Genomic DNA, 22,344 nt, shown 5'->3' on the forward strand with positions numbered 1-22,344 from the left:
TAACCAAAAAAAATAAGATGAAAGTTAAAAAATAACAATATTTATGACATCAGTAAAGAAAATATCTTTATATCATCATGTATAATATCATGTACTTAAAAGAGTGCTTGGTAGATAAACTAGAGCTATATAGTATATATGTTACTGTTACCCGCTGTACCAGGAATTAGCTAAATGCTAATGTTTATATTATCTAATTTAATATTGGAGCTCTGAGTTTCATGCGTTACCACAATCATCAGGCAAATAGTAAAAGTTTAATTTTGCTGCCAAAATGATAGCAAAATTAAACTTTTACTACTTGCCTGATGATTGTGGTAACACATGAAGCTTAACATTAAGTTACAACATTAAGCTATATTTTAAACATTAGCATATATATATTTATATATATTATATATATATTTATATATATTATATATATTACATATATTTATATATATTATATATATTTATATATATTATATATACATGTTTACATATATATATATATATATATATATATATACATGTATATATATATATATATATAGTATATAATACATATATATATAATATAATATATATATATATATACACACACACATATATATACAAACACACACACATATATATATATATATATATGTATATATATATATATATATATATATATATATATATATATATATATATATATATATATATATATATATATAATATATATATACATATATATATATGTAATATATATACATATATATAATACATATATATAATACATATAATGTATACATATAATACATATATATACATATATATAATACATATATATATAATATAATATAATATATATATATATATAATATATATATATATATATATATATATATATATATATATATATATATATATATATATATATATGTATATATATATATATATATATATATATATACATATATATATATATATATATATATATATATATATATATATATATATATATATATATATATATATATACATAAGAATTATTCACATATTTAAAGGTATATGCTGGTGTAAAAGGAAAGCTTCAGGATTATGCGTATTTGCTTGCTTGCTTTTTAGTAATATAGTTTCTTTGTAAAAATTCCTTTTTTTCTTTTTTTTTAAATTTTTCTTAACCAACACAAAAACAAAAAGTTAAAATAGGACTTTAGGACCGATGATTTTTATTCTATTAAGTCTTTAGAAAAACGTTTTATATTATATAGTGTTACGTTTTTTAACTTTTGTTGTCTTTCATTTACGGTATAGACTAAGGGGCTTGGTGATAAGACCAATTATGTCTTCTTCTTGCCCCTGCTATTTGTATTTATATTATGCTTTACGACTTTAATAAATTTATATGGCAAAAAAAAAAAAAAAAAAATGACGCCTATTGGGCTAGAGCCGGCAAAAACGTTTAAAGAATTTTTTTATTTTTGAGTTTTTAATTTTAAATGTTTATTATAGATACTCCGACGTTCATTTGTCGTTTACTTTTAGCGACACTTTAAACCCGTAAAATATTTTCAATCATGGATTAAAGTTATGCTTTTTACATATATACAAATATATCTTTATACGTCCCAACTAATAAGTAAAATTTACTTTCTTAGAATTAGCTTTCCAAGTTTAAAAAACTTGTATTATAGTGTATTTACTTTATTATAAGTTATTTATTGCTCCTAAAAAACCACTGTACTAAATATAATATGATACCAAGATGTTTTCTTTAATAGTCATACAATTTTTGCCTAATTTGTAACATAATAAGCGCAATATTTTTTAATGTTAAAAATCTTTATTTATTTATTTTTCTTATTAGTTTTTTGAGTTCTCCAAGAAGTCTCATCACACAGCATCACGAAATTGCATTTAACATCAGAAAGTTCACGTTTCCTTCTTAAACAAATTAACAATAATGTATATATAGCAACAAGTGAAGGTAAATAAAGGTTCTACAAGTTTTTAAACTCTAATAGAAAGCTATTTGATAAATAACAAAACGTACTATGATTTAAAAAATCCTATTCGTTTATTTAGAATTTTTACAAACCTAGTTGTATGTTTGAAAAAATTTAATACACTTTAAAGTTATATTTTTTCTTACCTTAAAATCCAATACATCAGTTAGCATATCTTTAACAGCTTCAGTGACTAGAAAATCCCATTCTTTAAAATAATTGCAGCATGCTTGATACTCTGATGTTGATTGTAAATGTTTTAGAGTCAGTTTTTGTTTTCTCTGAGACCATATATAGCGGGAAAGGTTAGTAATGGAGGGATTTTTGAGTCGTGCTAAAGGCGTGTATAAATTACCGTAAAAATCTTGATTAAAAAACACGTCTACTTCGTCAATCAGCAAAATCATAGGTCTTGACAGCTGCTTGTGTGGCAAAATAAATTCAGTTGATTTATTGGAGACTAAATTAGCAACACGATTACGAATATTACAGTTCTGATTTATAACGTCTTCGCATATGGTGTTAAAGGTGGCATAATGAATATGACTTGTCAAATCCAGAGAGGTAAATAATGGAAGAAATGACTTGTGGTCTCGAGTGCTCAAGTACTCGCTGTAGCAAGCGCATCTGACGTCAAAGCCAATAAGACTTAAAACACACGATACAACGGCTAAAATTAACGACTTTCCTTCACCTGTTTTAACTTGCACTAAATTGTTTTGAAGCATGTCATTGCTGTCATGTAATATTTCGCTAGAACTACTGTTTTTTAAAGTTTCAGCATTGTAGCCAACTCCTAAAATGCGAAAAACAGATATAACCTGGCTTGGGTGAGGTGTCAACAAGTATGTGTCTTGATTATCATTGTCTTTCATTTCGTTATAATACTCTGCATTTTGTAATGTCCAAAGTGCGAATATGTTTGCTACAAGTATGGTTATACTTTCTCTATCGTATTTATCCCATTTTACTTTTTCAAACGTATTTTGAGTCATTCGGTCTGCATTCGATTTAATTGATGCTACTAATTCATTCAGCACACCTTTTTCATTTATTTGCGTAATATATTTTTCTAACAATTGCTGATAATTTTTTAAATATAAGTCGTATACGTCTTCAAGTTTCTTAATACTATCTTTATTAATATTATCGCCTTTAAGTTTTTTTAAAACATAAACTATTCCGTGATTTCTGGTATTCATGTTAAAAATTGATATGACTTGTCCTTTAAAAATTGAGTGCTCTGAGATGATATTTAAGCCAACTCCACTAGGATCCTTTTCCAGCTCTACGCTCAGCTTAGCCATTTCTATTCTGCAATTTTTTCCATGTTTACTATTGTACATTTTAAAAATTTTATCTAATTTTATATTTATGTCCTCGCTATACTCAGGCAAATTATTAGCAAATGTTTTAATTTTTATTAACCACTTTGCTTTTTCATTAACAGTACATTCAGGTCTATTAACCATTTCGAAAAAGTAGTCCAGCGTGCACTTAAGTTTCTGTATAATCTCTTGCGCAGTTGGTGAAAAGTTAAAATTTAATTCAAAGAATTTTGAATGTTCTTCAAACGACTTAATATTTTCTAAATTCAGTCGAATTAAATCAAGTTCTCGCAATGTTTTATCAGAGGCCATTTCTTTTAAGATATCATCAATGGATTTGGATAATTCACAAAAGTATTTGTTTAAAAAAGGAAATACTTTATTTTCAAACGAATTTGGGTCAAATATAGCCGGGTTTATGTGATTTTTTAGTTCCTTTGAATGATATAAAAATGATATATGTTTAACGAATTCTTGGTAAAAGAGATCTCTTTCCTTTTTATAGGATTTGGAAATCTCGATTTTAAGTATTTGAAGTTCGTATTGTTTAAGCTTTTTTGATAATTTTTCCTTCATTTCATCGTAGAGGTGACACGTCTCAATCTTTGACAGATTTCTTTGGACAACTGCATTATCTGCTTTAATCCGGCAATAAGTTTTAGCACAAGTTACTAAAGAATTCCATTTTTTAAAAATAGTCATTGATTCATTTATTTTTGTTATGTTAAGCTCCTCAACGGAGCTTTGATACTTCCTATGATAATCAAAAAAAAAATCAGCAATATTATTGTAAGACTTGTTGAGCCCATTTAATATATCGTTTATTAATTTGCTTAAGTTTATCGAGGGTGGAAGTTTAGCATGGTTTACCTCCTCAAGGCACTTTTTCAAATCAATAAAATAGTTTAAATTATGAAAAGTATTTACTGTAAATTCGATGTCACGGTTATTTGAAATCGCACTAAAAGTTGAGCATAAATTAATAAACTTATTCCGCAAGCTGCATTCTATTATTGAAAAAAAAAAATTTATTTCATGTATGTTTTTGCCAAATACTTCCATATACTTCAAGCTTGTATTAAACATTTGTAAGGCTTTACCTAAATCATTTTTATCCAAGTATTTTTCCATATTACGATTAAAATCTTCAACTTGTTTGATTACAAAGATTTCTATCAAATAGATATAATCTTTCATTGCATCATTTTTGCACTTTTCCATAAACTCATAAATTGTTTTTACGTCTGACGCGCTATTAATTCGGTCAAAACAACTTTTGTAATAGTTGCATTCTAGTTCAATATTATTTTTAACTTTCTGGCACTCTGGTTTTAAAGAAACATTGAAATCGTTTGGCATCAAGTTAAGAATAGATTCAATATGCTCCATTCTATGACCACGCTCACCAAGTTTTGTTTTATTAACCATATGGATATCTTTAATGATATTTTCTTGAATTGTTTTTTTAATTGTATGCAACGATTTTGCGTATTTTTTATTGCCTGCGTTTTTTACAAGTTTTTCTAATTCTTCAATAATTTTTTTTGGTGCGTTCTGGAAGTAATCATCAATCGGCATAACTGCATAATTTTTTTCTATAACATCCAATCTGTTTTCAATATCTTGATGCAATCTTTCTATCAACTCATTTATTACACCAGTATATAAATAACTTTTAAACATGTTACAAATATACTTCAGATGTTCAATATTAACATCGGCTTCGCAAAAGTCATTATAACTTATATTTAACCTTATCTTTTCCGCGTATTTTTCCATTTTAATAACCATATTACTTTCAATATCCTTGAAACATATATTAAGTTCTGCTTGAGTGTTTTCGTCAATGTATCTAATTAATTTCATATTTTCTTGAGACGAGGCACTGTATATATACTTTTTAGCGTTGTCCAACTTTGTTAATTGTTTTAATAACTTGTTTACTTCATCTTTATCTAGAATGTTTCCTGTTACCTCAAAAGAGTGTTTAGTTTTAGCTTTAATTTTTTTAATTGAATTTGACAAGTTCATTTTTATTTTAGAAACTGTAGCAGGAGACAAATTGTATTTATCATCAATTTCAAGCAGTTTTAAAGCAACTTCATTGAATTCGCATTTTTTAATATATTCTATAATGATTATTTCCGATTCGTTCAATTCTTTTTCTCTTTTTTTCTCATAATTATCATAGAACTGATTATATCTGTCATTTTTTGAAAATTTGTCAAAATTAGTAAAAGCTTTAAAAATTTCGCTTTTTAAGTTTTCATCACCAGGTTGATCTATACTTGTATGAAAATCTAATAGTTTATCAGCCATATCATTTTTGATGCACTGACTTTGCATCAAACCGTTTAACAATTTTAAATTTTCAATTTGAACGCATTCCTCAAGTCTAAACTTAATTTTCTTAATTAATTCATGTACCAAATAGGAGTTTTCCGAAGTTAGTAACCGTATTTGATTTAAAGAATTATTCATTTCAAATGCAATAAACTCTTTATATTTGTTTATAAAAAGCTCTGCATTTTTTTTATAGATGTTTAATTTTTCGTTGAGGAAATTTATGGAAAGACATAAGTCTAAATAATTCAATGCAACTTCTGCTTTAGCGTAATCAATATTTTTAAAAAAAAACTCCGTACCGTTTTTTTCTGCATCGTTAACTTTGTTTTCAAGCTCTTCAATTTTATTGTTTAACCTTTCAATGTTTTTGTACTTTGTTTTTGAAGCATACTCACTACCATCGTTGGATGTTAGATTTTTACTTGATATCTCATTGAACTGCAATTTTTCCATTTCCGAATGTTTAATTTGATGTTTATTCAATTTTTTTTCCCACTTGCTGTTGTTGTTTTTGTTGTCATTTTCCTTATTAAAAAGATCTTTATTACTCGTAAGTCTAGAAAAAAAACTACTAATACTTTGGATAATACTATTTTTGTCATTGTTTAAAGTTCTAACATAGTCTTCTTGTTTGGTTTTAAATTGTACAATATTTTCTTCAACCTTCTGGTTATCGTTTATCAGGTTCACATAGTTCTCTTCTTCATTTTCTATTTGCTTATTTTTTAAACAAAAATAGTTCGACTGCATCATTTGATATTCGTTTTTAATGGTTTCCAGTTTCGCTTTTCTCTCTTTTAAACGAATTAAACTATATTTTTCTAAGTTAAAAATGTTGTTGATATCCTCAAGATTTTTTTCAATCATTTTTTTGATAAATTCAAATGATTGAACGCAACACTTGTGAATATCTGGAACAATATTTTCAAATTTTTTCAATTTTTCAAGCACCTGCATAATTTTAACTACTTTTTCCAGCTCTGAATAGCTCTCAAGACTCAATTTAGTTTCAATGGCTGTGTTATATAAATTCAAAGCTCGTTCAGATATGTTTTTTTGAATGTTTTTAATAATATTCTCAATATTACTATATTGTTTAGTTAGCCACTCAGCTTCTTTAAGAACTTTGAGATCGAAAAATATTGTGTTGTAGTCAACAACATCATTGTTTGTTTCATTTAGTAGTTTTTCTGTTTCATCACATAAACTTTTTATGTAACAGTTGATAGTTTGAATCGTCAAATGATATTCTTCAGCGGTTTGTTGCTCAACATTTCTAAATCGGCGTACTAACTGTATTTGCTTAAAGACTTCTTCCATTTCAATAAACTTTTTATCTTTAAAAAGAATATTGATTTCTTTCATTAACTTCTCAAAAATTTGAACTATTTTAATCAGAAAGGTATTGTAGTGTTTCTCTATTTCTTCTTTGGAAATATGTTCGCATAACAAGTTAATGAGTTTAGCGTTCTCTAAAATTTGTAAACATTCATTGATATTAGAAAAGTCATTCTCAGTTAAATATTGCTGTTCGAATGAGTCTTTGAAACTTTCTGACAATTCTTTTAACTTTGAAATAACCAAAGCTTTAAGATTTTCGTAAAAAAGGGTAATTTCAGTTTTTAGATTTTCGTGATCATTGAAATTTTCGCTGGTAAGCTTGGAAAGTTGAAGAAGATTTGCAGATGCACTGAAGTCATTGTTTCTTAAATGGATTTCAATTTTTGTTATAATCATGTTAACCTAATAAAATGAAAATATACAGACATTCAGAATGAAAAGTTGTTTTCAGATAAACATATTTTATTTTTCATTATAAGACTACATTGTTTTACTAATTTTAAAACTAGATTTTATTAAAGTTTTTATTTAATGAATCCTCACCAAAGTTTTTTAGATACGCATTAAAAATTTTTGAAACACATCGTAGATATTTATTTAAATTATTTAAATTAATTGAAAAGCACTCAAATCAGTCTAAAGCAACATTTTTAATGCCATTTGTTTCAATTTTTTTAAGTAGTATAGCTTGATCAACTGTGTTAAATACAAATTTGTTATTGTCAAGTGTAAAGATGGCGCTTATACATACTTTTTTTTTATTTACACGAGTAAATAAAAGTTTATTTTCTGATAAAGTAAACTTCATAAGTGATAAATTGTTCAAATTGTAATTTACGTTTACACATAAAAGTAACTAATTTAAAAACAATTATATTACCGTAATTGTAAAAAAAAAACGTGCATATGAAAATGAATTACATAAAAGTAATATGCTACCAAATGTAAATAAAATTTACAATCAAATAATATTTTTTATGCTTTTTTTTAGTTTTTCATTTCAAAAGTAATAAAAATTTTATTAGAAATAAATTTAAAATCTTACAAAGAGCAGTTATCTCTGCTTTATTGGAACCAAATTAAAGATTCTACAGACGCTAATGAAATTTATGACGCTTTTTTTAAAACTTTTTATGAAATATATGACATAAACTTTCCGAATTGCACATTTAATAAAAAAAACTTTTATGTCACCATGATTCACAAAAAAATCATAGAAGATCTTTAAATGATAAACAAAAATTATATATCAAATACTTAAAAACCAAAACAAAGGAAAGTAAGATTTTTTTAAAAATTATGCCAAAAAATTTGAAAGACAAAGGAAAAATTTAAAAAAAATGTACTACACAAATTTATTTGAGATTAACAACTATAATTGTAAAACGCACAGGGAATATTCTTAGAGAACTTATTGGCATGCCAAAAATAAATCCGTGCCCACTGTCCAAAACTATAAAAGTTAATGATGAATTTTTTTCTGATTCAACTTAATAAGTAGTGAATTGAATAAATTTTTTGCTTCTGTTGGCCCTGATCTAGCTAATTAATTTCCTCTTGTGACTAATAAAATAATATGATTTAAGTATGATTTTTTTGATTACTTCGGTCTTAACATCTTATGAATTTTCTTACGAAGAATCTTTCAAGATGCTTAAGTGTAATAAATCAGCTGGCCATGATAATATTAATGATAATATTGTCATCGAGTCTAATGAACCCCTTAAAGATTTACTATTTAAAATTTAACATTGTTTAATTAAACAGGGCGTTCTTCCTGATTTTCTAAATATAGCTAAAGTGACTCTAATTTTCAAAGCTGGTGATGCAACAAATGTTTCTATTATCGCCTAATTTCTGTTTTGTCTGTTTTATCTAAAGTTTTAGAGAGAATTTTGTATAACGTAATTTATAATCACCTTTCTTTAAATAATATACTATATGATAATCAATACGGATTCAAAAAAATAGCTCAACAGAACATGCAATAATCCAAATTATTCGCAATATTTCTGAATCTTTGAAAATTTTCAATTCACGTTGGGAGCTTTCATAGATTTATCAAAAGCTTTCGATACAATTGATCATAAAATTCTCCAAAAAAAACTTGAACATTATGAAATTAAAGTAAATGTTTTACTGTTACTTAAAAGCTACTTATGCAACCGTAAACACTTTGTTCATAGTAATTTAACTGACCCATCCAATCTATTAACTATAACTCGTGGTGTTCTCCAGGGTTTTAGACTTGGGCCCCTTCTCTTTCTCATTTACATCAATGATTTACATAAAGCTTCGAACTTGATTGCTGTCATGTTTGCAGATGACACTAACCTCTTTTTATCTGATAACAACATTACAACATTATTTTAAAAAATGAATATCAAATTAAAAAAAATTTCTGAATGGTTTAAAACAAACAAAGTTCTACTTAATGTTGAAAAAAATAATTGAATACTTTTTCATCCAGCTTCTAAAAAAAAACTTCTGCCTTGCAATTTACTATTACTTTTTATTGACAAAAGTTTAGTAAAAAGAGTAATTAATACAAACTTTTTGGGTATCTATATCAATGAAAACCTTAATTGAAAATATCACATTGAATTCTTGTGTAATAAAATTGCTAAAAGTATAGCAATTTTGTGTAAAGCCAGAAGTGCATTAAATAAACGTAGTTTTACTCTGTATTTTATTAATTAATCTTTATTAAACCTAATTATATTGCTCCTTTATCCATTGTCATTTAAACTATGCATGTATTGCTTGGTGTAGTGCTGATAAATCTAAACTTAAGCCTCTTTATTGTCAACAAAAGCATGTTGCTCGTCTTATTAATTTTAAAGATAGATTTACTCATGGCAAACCTCTCTTATTTGAAATGAAAATTCTAGATATATATCAGCTAAATGTTTTTAATATTCTTTGTTTTATGTACAAATATATAACTAACTCTAACCCAATTTCTTTCCATAATTTATACACCTTAAAAGATAAAAATAAAAATACAACTTTAGAAATGATAAATTAATTCGTCAACCATTTTTTCAAACTAATTTTAGAAATACAGGCGCTTCATTTTGTGGAGCTTCTCTTTGGAATGAAAATTTTTAAACCATTTTGATTTTTCTTTGGAATGGAGTTATTTCTCATTCAAAAAAGAAGCGTTAGGAAATCATTTTGTTTATTGATGATATTTTTTTGTATTTTTAAACATTGAATAATTTTTTTTTTTTTTATGCAGTCATGAATTGTAATTTAAGTGCATTAGTATACATATTCATGTAACTGAACATGTGTATAAATGCACTTAAATTTTTCTTGTGCTTTATAAACTTGGCTAAGTATGTATGGGTATAATTTTATGAGATTTTTATATTTACGAGCGGTTCTCGATGAAGACTTGATGGTCTTCTGCGAGTGTTCGCTTTTTATTTATTAAATCAAATACTTTTATATTTTTTGTTAATTTATAATTTCTAGTTTTTATTTGTATAACGATTTTTATACTTTGTGAAATTTAAAAATGAAATTTAAGTTTCAAGTTCTTCATTAGCAGTTTTCTGTGAGAAGACCTAATGGTCTTCTTTGAGTAACCGCTTTCTTTATTTATTTTTTATTTATTTGTTTTTACGATATCTTCACTTGTAATTTTCTCTCTTGTATATTTGTATTTGCATCTTAAACATTGAAATAAAGAATAAAAACAAAAGAAAAAAAAGAAAAAGTTAAAAAAATTGTATAAAATAAAGTTTAAATTACATAAGCTTACATTTTACATAACTTGTAAAGTAAATTAAAAGTAATCTATATAAAATAAGTACCCAACTGGCACAGCTAGGCACTAGAGATGTGCTACGGCCGGAATTCCGTTCCGGAATATGAAACATTTGGTTCCATCCGAAAACGCAATATTCAAGGCCGGAATGCCGCAATTTATTTTGTACCTTTTATTTTAAGACATGTGACACAGACTGTGTAAAATAAATCAAAGTATCATTGTCCTTCAGGGCAATGAAGAACTATAGCTAAATTTAGGAAAAAAATACAAGTTTCTAAACACAATACAATTTTATTTGCAATGATCAAATTATTTAAGGATTTGTTTAGGAAATTATGTAAGAATTTCTGGAAGCTTAGGAATGATGTGGTGCAAAAAGTGTTGATATCCAGTTTTGGGCAACAAACTAGCTATTTTTCCTCAAAAATGTTACCTGCCTAAGAATATAGTCTCATTTTAAGTGTTACTTATATTTTAAACAGTTAAAAAATATAGGATGCCTAATACATAAATATTTCAATTTTAACCAAAAAAAAAAAAAAAAAATAAAACAAAGAAATTGTTTTAATTATGCAAGTTAAAACTTTCTATAAATAGAATTATAAGAAGCGAAAATAAACTAGAGATGCCACGAATATTCTGTCAAATATTCGGCAATACTTATATATATTGGCAATATTCGGCAATTGGCAATATTCGGCAATTGGCTTATTTGGCAATACTTAATTATATTAAGGTCTCCGACCTGCTTTGTTGTAGTATAGTCGAATTCATAAGTCAACTACTCAGTGGACATTTATAAATAGGTTGTGTCACAGCATGCATTATTTGTTGACTTATAGACCAAATATTTTAACTACAGTTATGCCTAAAAGTTTCATACTCTTCAAAACATTCAGAAAAGTGCAAAAATAACCAGCTCAGGCATATCTTGCACTTCTCAGGTAATTTCAAAAAATGCTATAGATTGAATTAGTATAGCAAATTCTAAACTTATTAAAAATGCTATTTTCACGACAACCTGAACTTAAAGCATGGTTTAACTTTAATGGGAAAGACGATTAAACGATTGCCTTTTTTATTAAGTCGCCGAATATTCGTGGCATCACTAATAAAATCAACAAATTAGATTTAGAGACAAGAATCAAAATAATGAAATAGGTTTTATATATATATATATATATATATATATATATATATATATATATATATATATATATATATATTTATATATTATAGGTTGTAAGTCTATATAATATAGCCACGATGCTGTCGTACATGCTTTCACTTACAATCTTAAAGTTGAAAATTTGCATAAACAAATTTTTTGTTCTGGCCGGAATTCCAGCCTGAATTTTATTTACAATACCGGCAAGACCAGCTCAGGCTGGAATTCAAAATTTTCATTCCGGTACTCTCCTAAAAGACACGTGTTTTTCACGATTTTGGCGTAAACCAAAAACACATGTATATTACGGGCAGTTTTACACGAGTTTAACATGTGTTTCTTAAAGTTCTGAAAATTAAAGTTCTGAAATTCTGAAAATTATACCAAAATATACTGACATTATCTAAAATTTACCGGGAAAATTTTTACACTTTCGAAGCTCTATAATTAATATTAAATTAATTAACATTTTTATATTATCGAAATTTTTAAAATGGGCACCAAAACATTTTATCACTATCGAATCTCTATCGAAGTATTTGTATCAATATTTTTATGCAGTCGAAATTTTAAAAGTGGCACTGAAGAAATATTTTACTTTTGAATTTCTATAATTTGCATCGAAATATTTTTATTTTATCGAAACCATAAAAACGGTATAGAAACAAATTTTACTTTTGAAAATCTTGAAATCGCTTCAAAATATTTGTTATATTACATTAATTCTAAAAACTGCATCTAAATGAATATTTATAATAACAAAAAGTTAAAACTCTTAAAATTAGGACAAAATAATTTTCAAATTCTCCTACTCCTTTTAAACACTCTCTTCAAAAAAAATAATGGTGGATATATGTACTCAAGGCGGGTGCGAAGCGTATGTGTGGAAGGAGGGTAGGACGGCGACATAACCCCATTCAATGAATCAGTCGGTAAGTTGGGACCTTACTTTGGATAGGTTCATTTGGCAAAATAAATATTTAACACACGCCAGCAAATTGAGAAAATAGAGGAAAAAATGCTAAAGGCGTTTTAACGCGGCTGTATTCGTCTAATATCGTTATTACGATAGAGGTCTATTTGGGGATTGTTTTGCATAATAAGTATTAGGAAACTTTTTTAATTTCATATGCAAGATTGAAGGTAAGTTTCTACATTTCATTTCTGCATAAAAATTTAGTTTACTGCGCTCACAGTAAAATAATTTTTTTATTGCCAAAAACAAGAAAACTGGAAACAAGCTAAATATATGCGGGAAAATATTATTTTCCGCATATATTTAGCTTGTTTCCAGTTTTCTTGTTTATTACAAAATATGCTGTACGTTTGCATTTAATGCAACAAAGCCGCTTATTTAGCGGTTTTGTTACATTAAACCTTCCACCTCATCAAAATTTAAATTTCTTACGACCACTACATATCTTGATTACTATCTTTGATATTATCTTATCTAGATTTCTAAAGTCTTAAAGAACATCGATTTTTTAAAAGTTATCTTAAATAAGTTTTTATATAATTAAATTAAGTTAAAACATAGGTTTATAGTATATAAACTTATCCTTATAAAAGTCTTTATAATATAATACAATATTTTTAGGGGTTATACATACCTTCGTTATTCAAGTAATATCAGAAACCGTTAAAAAACAAACAAATAGTAAAACTTGAATGTAATGTGTTCTTGAGTCTTAAATAAGAAAAATAAGGTTTCCGAAACGACGATGTAATGTCACCGACATCTTTATTTGAACCACCTTTATTTGGAGAACTGCATTTTCAAAACCTCTCTCACTTTTCTCTTAAAACAATCTGCCTCTTGTTTTACCGTGCCGTTTTTATTCCAGCCATAGGCACCATAACAATTTGGCTGGAATAAAATTAACTTTTAAAAACTATGTTGTCACCAACTACAGTATTGGCTAACATATCACCATCAACGCATTAAAAAACGCTAAGAAAAACGCAGCAAAACAAAAAAATCAATGGATATTTTTTCAAAGATGTGTTAAACACTGCATCATATCAAGATTTCTTCGTATAAAAAATGCACTGAAAAGAAAATTTAGAAAAATCTTAATCATAAAAGTTAAAAAAGATCTACTTCTACATACCGAAAACCTTCAAAAAAAAAAAAAGAAGCTATTTCATAAACATAACTTCAATTAAAAAATTGGATAAACTCATAAAATTGTGTGTAAACAATGAAGATTTTAATAAAATTACTAACATTACAGATAAATCCTTTGCAATCAAGAAATAAGCTAAAAAACAAATTTGATTTATTATTAAAGGAAAGTAAATATAGAGAAAACGATAATCAAAGAAAGTACAAGTTCCTAAAAGAGGTTGCACTTAATTTATGTGCTGATAAAATCCCAACACATCACAAAAAATTCCATATATGGGTATAATAAGTATAACCTATTGTATCCATATATTGCAGCTTTATAGTTAAATTATTCAAACAAAAATACTGATGCAAACTTAGACAAAATGTACTTCGAGTTTTGAAAATGCATAAACCGGTTTCAAAAAATTTAGAAAAGAAACAGTTTAAAGGTCTTAAAGAACTTAAGTCTAGCAACACAAATAGTATTTATCTGTTTGATAAAGGATTAGGCTTTTTTCGAACTAATTAAATTAAAGCTCCTAAAAAAATTGATGAACATCTTGGAAAATCTAAAAATAATTTTTAGAAGTGAATATAGATCAATTCATCCAAGTGACGCCACTCCTCCACAAATATATATGGTATTATTAAAGCACGCAAACCAAATAATAACTACTCAATGCGAATTATAGTAAACACACTAGGGTCACCTACATATAAATTATCTATCTATTTAGTAAATCTCATTTAACCTACCTCCAAACTTAACAAAACAAAACTTCGAAATTCAAAACAATTTGTTGAATGTGCTCAACCATGGTATATCGATCCTAGTGAATTTCTTTTTTTTAAGTTTCTTTCGATATTGTTAATCTTTACTCTTCAATACCAGTTAAAGAACTAAATCAATAATTTATAAGAACAACTCCGTAATAGTCCTGCCTTCAATTAAAAATTAGTAATGACCTCAGTGTTAATGAATAAGATTGCGAGTCATTGTGCATTGAAATTATTAACCAAAGTTCTAAAAACATTATTGTTAAGGCTATTTAAAGAGAACCAACTAGTAGGTTTAAAAAAAATTAAAACTTGCTTACATAATAATAATAAGTCTACAAATTTAATAAGGCTAATAAGGCTAATAAACTATTAATGCTACTCATATTTTAGGGGTTTTTATTGATGAAAATCTGACTTGGAAAAGGCACATTGAAAATTTATCCTCAAAAATTTCAAAAGTATAAAAATACTATTCAAAATAAGAAGCATGCTATATAAACATACTTTAATTCAGCTTTTCCACTCTTTTATTAACTGCCATCATAACTATGCTAATGCGGCTCGGGAAAAACTAAAATAGAACCGTTTTATCGCCAACAGAAACATGTTGCACGACTTATTAATTTTAAACATTGTTTTTATCATGCTCAGCCTCTTTTAAACGAAATGAATATTCTTAATATATATTAACTTAATATTTTTAATGCACTGTATTTTATGTTTAAATGTAAATCTCGCACATCTCTAATTTCTTTTCATAATTTATATTCTATAAAAGTAAAAAATAAATACAATTTGCGTAAAGAAAATTTTATTCTTTAACCAGTTTTCAAAACTATTTTTAGTAAATTTCGATTTGATTTAGAGGAGCATTTTTACATATTTTTAATTTTGTTTTGTTTTTATTTATACTCTTAAGAAATCTTTTATTGTAATTTATATATGCGAAATCTTTTATCTTAACTTATATACACACATACATACATATGTATATATATATATATATATATATATATATATATATATATATATATATATATATATATATATATATATATATATATAATATATACCTGTATGTGTAAGTATATTATTTTGTTTGTTTGTATGTTTAAATATGTGTAAATAATTATATTTGAATTTATGTGTGAATATTTATATATGAATTATTAAAGGATTATCTTTTATTTAAAATCTGTTTAGGCGGTTCTCGATGACAAGATCATAGGATCTTCTGCGAGTGTCCACGTTCTTTTTCATTTTGTAACGTTAACAAAATTTGTAATTCTAACCATATGTATTATTATGTATTTGTAATACCTAATTACAAAACATAAATTATATAAACAACAGATCAATGAAAATTCCACACAACTTTTTGCAACCAACTATGTTGATTGGGAGCTGGTTCTTCAATCTCACAATGCTAACAATGCTTATGAACTTTTTCTAAACAATACAATAAATCAATTTTGTAAACAATACAATAAAGCATTTTCTCTAAAAAAGTTTTTTAAATTCAAAATCACTTTTATCTCCATGGATCGCAAAAGGTCTGTTAAAATCGTCGAGGAAAAAAAAAACTTGAGAAAAATGGAAAAAATAAAAACAAATGAAATTAAATATAAAAACTATAAAAATATTTTTAAAAAAATTAAAAAATACTGAAAAATAAAAATTTATTCTGAACTAATAGAAAAGTCAAAAAATAATTTACAACAAATTTGGAATGCAATTAAAGAAATAATTGATCAAAATAAATATAAAAATAACGTATTGCCAAAGAAACTTTTAATTGAAGGTAATTTAATTTGTCATAAAGTGCTAATAGCTAAAAAGCTTAAAAGGTTTTTTGGTAATGTTAGCTTTAATTTGGTATGAAATATTCCTCCAACATTACTAACATTTGATTCTTATCTAACAACTTCTAATAAAAAATGAAAGAATCTAAGCTAGATATATATGAGTTGCGATCTACTTTTTTAAGTCTAAAAGATAACAAAATTGCAGCACCAGATAAAGTTAGTTTCGATATATTAAAATTCGTTTATGATATAGTTGAACCATCCTTATTTCAAATTATTAGTCTATCTTTTAAACCAGGTATAGTTCCAGATAATTTAAAAGTTGCACTAATCACTCCAATTTAAAAGCTAAAGATGAGTCGGACCCCTTAAACTACAGGCCTATTTCTGTTTTATCGTGTTTTTCTAAATCGCTTGATTTATTTAATTATTTAATTGAAAATGATATGTTATACAGTAAGTAATTTGGTTTCGAAAAAAACATTCGACTGATCACGCAATAGTAGAGTTAGTTAACCATTTATCTGAAGCCTTTAAAGAAGACTGTTTTACATTAGGAGTTTTTATTATTCTGTCCAAAGTTTTTGACACCAAAATCATTATATTCTAATAAAAAAATGGAACATTAAGGAAAAAAAGGATTCAAACTTACACTGGTTTGAAATTTATTTCGAACATTAAACAATAAGTACAATGTGATAATATAGAAACAACCCAAAAAGCTTTAACTTGTGAAGTTCCACAAGGTTTTATATTAGAACCATTACTTTTCTTACTATAGATTAGTGATTCATCTTCAACATCAAATATATTAAAATTTTTTTTATTTGCAGATTACTCTAATCTTTTTTATTCTCATAAAAATATTGAATTAATTTTTAAAGTAGTCAATATGGAACTAAATAAAGTTATTGAATGGTTTAAATGCAACAAACTGACTTTAAATATTCAAAAAGCAAAATTTTTTCCTTTTTTACAAACCAAGAAAATCAAAAGAAATACCTCTTAATAAATAGATCTCAAAAAATATTGGCATGATATATCAAGAAAAGCCATTTAGGTCCTTAAATTTTTTTTTATACATAATTATTAAACATACGGCAATATAGAATGGGCAAGTAATAATCACACTAGGTTAAGGACTGTACAGCAAGCAAAAACATGCAGTTAAAATTGTATTTGGAGCTGGTAAAACTGTTCCTTGTGAACCTCTTTTATGTAGACATTTTCTTATTTTAGACGCAAGAACACATTATATTGAAGTTTTATAATTTATTTCTTTTTAAAAGTTTTTTATATTACTTGAGTGTATATATATCCCCTAGAAATATTGTATTATATTATAAAGAGTTTTATAAGGTTAATATTATATACTATAAACCAATGTTTTGACTAAATTTAATCAAAGTTTCTATTAAAACCATTCTCAACCTTAAATAATATATTCTTAACTTTATCAACATACAACATTTTAGGTAGGTGCAATGATCTACAAATTAATTCCTTAAAACAAAACATACAAGTTGGAATATCTGCTGCATTCTCTACATCTGCTATATGATTCCATTTAAACCTCATAAGCAACTTCCTAATTATAACAACACCAATATTTACCCATGGTTTTAAATTTTTCTTATTTCCTTTTATATAACCCTAGGCTACTTCAGAATTAGTCTAAAAAAAGTATTATTTATTAACTCTCGCCTCTCTATCACTTAAATCACTTCACCTACCAACGTGCTTAACAATAAACAGGTCCTTTAGAAAAAAAACTGGGGGGAGGGGCACGTTCCGTCTGGACCCCGGGTGTTGTCGGCCCTAATTTTTTTTGGCAGTCAAAAAAAACACATTCACTCCAGCACTTGTTTTTATTCTTAATTACATAACTGCACAATAAACCTCTTTCGAATAATCAAAAAAGTGTATTCTTTCATCAGTTCTCACACAAAAAAAGCTCTTTATTCTCAGTGAACTTAACTTATTAGGATTTTGTATTAATTCTTTTCATTTAAACTTTTCTTATTCACTACTTTGTCCCTCTCCGTTTTATCTCTGCACAAAACTTGAAAAATGGTTTTTAATCTACCTGTTATACCTGAGACGAATCCTAGAGGGTCATAAATACAAGCCGAACTCTTAAAAATACTCCTTTTTTTGTAAGTTTTAGTTAATAGTACATCTTTAAAAAATACTTAAATTTGAAAACATATTCGTCATTCCTTGTGTCCAATTTCACTCCCAACACTATCTTATACTCCGAATTACCTTTGGCTAGTTTTGCTTTTGAATAAGTAATATTATCAAAATTAGATACTGATTCCAGATTCGCCCTTTTTTCTTCAAAATTAAAGTATTGATGTGATTCTTGACAATTTGTTCTCCGTTTCCTTAAACCAAAACCTTTCTCAGACATAATCCTTTATGCTTTTTTATGAAAATCCATACCATTATTGGCGCTGTTACTAACAGATATAAAATCGTCAGCGTAAAGATTATCTAAAATTTAATCTACAAATTTTTTTTAGCTTCTTCATATTTCCTTACGAGGTGTCTTAGAGTTCCACATAATAAAAATGGACTACTTGTAAGACCACAAACTACTTCTAAAAACCTAATCACATTTATTTTCGGCTTTTGATCTTTATTAATGTTTTTTTACTAGAGAAATCTTAAATAACCTATATGTTCCGTTGAGATTTCCATATTTAAAAACGCTTGTTTAATACCGGATATTATGTCAATTTAATTTAATCAAAAACGTAACAAAACATCAAATACTTTAGTTAAAAGATTTGGTCCTGAATATAGACAGCCATTCAATGATAGACCAATATTTGCGCATGATTCGTCAAATACAGCTCTGATCTTAGTAGTTTCTTTTTCTTTTTTGCACAACTGGCCTTTGCGCTAAATAGTGTGATTTTCCTATTTCTCTAGTAATTTTATTATCAGGAGTTCTTTCTATTATTCTATTGCTCTCAAATTTATTAAAAATCCTATCATATCTGTTTTATTGTTGTTTCTCAACTTTTCTATTAAACCAATTCAGTCTAACTTCACAAAATTTAAAGTTTTCTGGTATAAAATTATGATCTGGTTTAAAAAGGAGTTTGAAAAACTTTTCGTAAATGCAATGGATTTTAGTGAAGCTGCATCGAGCAGTGAACAAGATGAATAATAAGTTAAAAAGAGTTTAGAAGAATGAGATAAAAGTACAAAGGGATAGATATTCAGTGGAAAACAAAGATCCTCAAAGTAGAAAAATATTAAAAACTGATCTAAGTAAAATGTAGTAAAAATAAACAAGAACAATAAACAATAGTCTAGGAAAGTAGCAGTCATTAATTGTTGTGCGGTCCAATGTCTGTGTTGCCTAAAGTGAAAAATAAATATTTGCGGGTTTGACAAATTTAAACCGGCTTATTCAAAACAAAATTATTATCTTAATAAGTTGCTAGAGTCAATGTTAAACGTTCACCGTTCAAGTAGTTTCACTTTCGTTTTTAAAGTAGTTTTAATTAAATTCTAGGCTTTTCTGAACTTGAAAGAGCACGTTCAAATGCAAGCGGTCATTGGAGAAAAATCTGTTAAGCGAGTTTAAACTTTTTATACTTTGGATATTGATTATATTTATAAGCTAAGAAATATTAGGTACAGAACCATATTAAGAAAAATCATCATCATTAAGATCATATTACATTTGAAGTAAGTATTGAAAATAGTTTAGCATTTTATATATTACATTATTATTAGATATAAAGTAGAAAGGATCACTCCTTTTAATTTTTTAAATCTTTTAACTTTGTTTGTTTTAGCTTAACTTTAAGCTTTATTTTTTTTAAAAAGTTTTATTTTTTAATAAACTTTTTATATTTTATTTTTTAGAAGGAAAATGGGGGCATGGATGAGGCCTAACTATTTTTTATGCCCTATTTTTGCAACAAAAAAATTTACTAATGCTATTTCCATTAAATTTGTTATTACTACATTGAAATTTCTGTGATTCTATTAAATATATATTGTTTTAATTTTTAGGAAATTTAGAAAAATAAATTAGGATTTTGAGCAAACACTGATATGTATGTGAAGGTTAAATTTGTTATGAGGATTACAGTTCTAATAAAAAAATAAAGGTAAAGTGTATTGATTGTATATATATATATATATTTATATACTTTTAATCTTTTTATATTTTCTCATGTCATTTTTAAAGTTTTTGTTTGTACAATTCAAGTTATATATTTAAGTTTATTGTTTTGCATATATGCTTTTTTGATTAATATGGTGTATGTGGTAATGCGCTTTATAACGAATGTGTTTTAATAATAATGTAAAATATTTTTGGGTATTATTTGTGTATATGGTAATATGTGTTATATAATTGTTTTATAAATGTGTTTAAATAGGTTTATACAAGGTTATTTTGTGTTTATAGTTGGTACATGTGTTTATATTATGTTGTTTTTAAAACGCTGTGACTTAGAATATGTGTAGAGCAAGATTTGTCAACCTTGCTAGCCAACCAATGTACTTATAGCAGAGGTGTGACTTGGTAGTGTTTAATGTCAAGAGATCATCCTCTTAAAACTATATTAAGTATGTTTGCCAACTTAGATCCTATGGTTTATCCTCTATTTTTTCCAAGGGGAGATGCTGGCTGGCATAATCAATTGGTTCACAACCCTAAATGTGCTACATTGATTAGAAATCATGTTATATTATCTCTGTATTATAATTACAGACTTTTAGTTTGGCAATTAATCTAAACAAACTGAGAAGTGAGCAGTGTGATACCTTACACAAACTGTAAACAACCTTGGAAATGATCATAATGTTAGACCAGGACGTGTTTTAGTTTTGACCTTAACGTATATAGGAAGTCCTAGAGCTTTATTTAACTTAATTTGTTTTTAGATTTTTAAGCGCCAAGCAACTTACCTAAGCAAATTTTGTTTTATATTTTAGTGTAGTTGGTAAGAGCTGGTAGCTATTTTTTAGAGCAATTGGAAATGGTGAAGTGATTTTTAGTCACTTCTTATCACTTCATTGTTATTTTTTTACTATTATTATTAGAAGGGTTAATAACAATAATTCCTTTATTTTTTTTATTACTTAAGAGTAAAATATACTGACTGATATTGCTTTATTTTTTACCCTTTTAGATTGTGAAGACTAGATTCTTTGTTAAATTACAATTCATGTAAATAAATATTGTTTTATATTTTTGATAAAAAACTTATATATATATATATATATAAACTTACAAAAAGATGGATTTTAATTAATTTTAAGTTAAAATATAGTCTTTGATCAGAAAAGATCACAATTTGAAAAAGCTAATAATTGGCGAAAAATTTATTTGTGTAAATGCTAATAGGCGAAAATAACTGTTTTCCAAATGAAAGAGATAGAGCTAGGCAAGATGAAATTAGTCGTTGTTGAAATATAAGAAATGCTGCTTGGTGAGCGAAAGACTTATTTGCCAGAACTCAGTGTCAAGCCGTGTTAATGTCTATTTATTTAATTTTACTTTAAACGCTTTAGAACAGTACTAAGTATGAATTTTACTATTTATAATAACAGTTGATAATAGTTTTAAATTTAAATGATTTTAAATTTTTTTATAAATTCAAACATAATTTATTTCTTTTTTTTTTAGTTGCCTTATCATCACTTGATTAGTTTGCTTACTGTTGAAACTCGGTTTTAATTATG

General features: G+C 26.2%; 1 protein-coding gene across 1 annotated transcript in view; it reads right to left on the reverse strand.

The window, feature by feature from the left end:
- The window catches only part of LOC136085791 (uncharacterized), a 103,630-nt gene that overhangs the window by 38,201 nt on the left and 43,085 nt on the right, over window positions 1-22,344 (reverse strand). Inside the window, exon 7 of the mRNA XM_065807258.1 lies at window positions 2,120-7,390. Coding sequence (XP_065663330.1) covers window positions 2,120-7,390 — 5,271 coding nt within the window. The remainder of the gene's footprint in view (window positions 1-2,119; window positions 7,391-22,344) is intronic.

Source organism: Hydra vulgaris, chromosome 10 (assembly GCF_038396675.1).
Source record: "Hydra vulgaris chromosome 10, alternate assembly HydraT2T_AEP".
In the NCBI taxonomy this organism is placed as follows: domain Eukaryota; kingdom Metazoa; phylum Cnidaria; class Hydrozoa; order Anthoathecata; family Hydridae; genus Hydra; species Hydra vulgaris.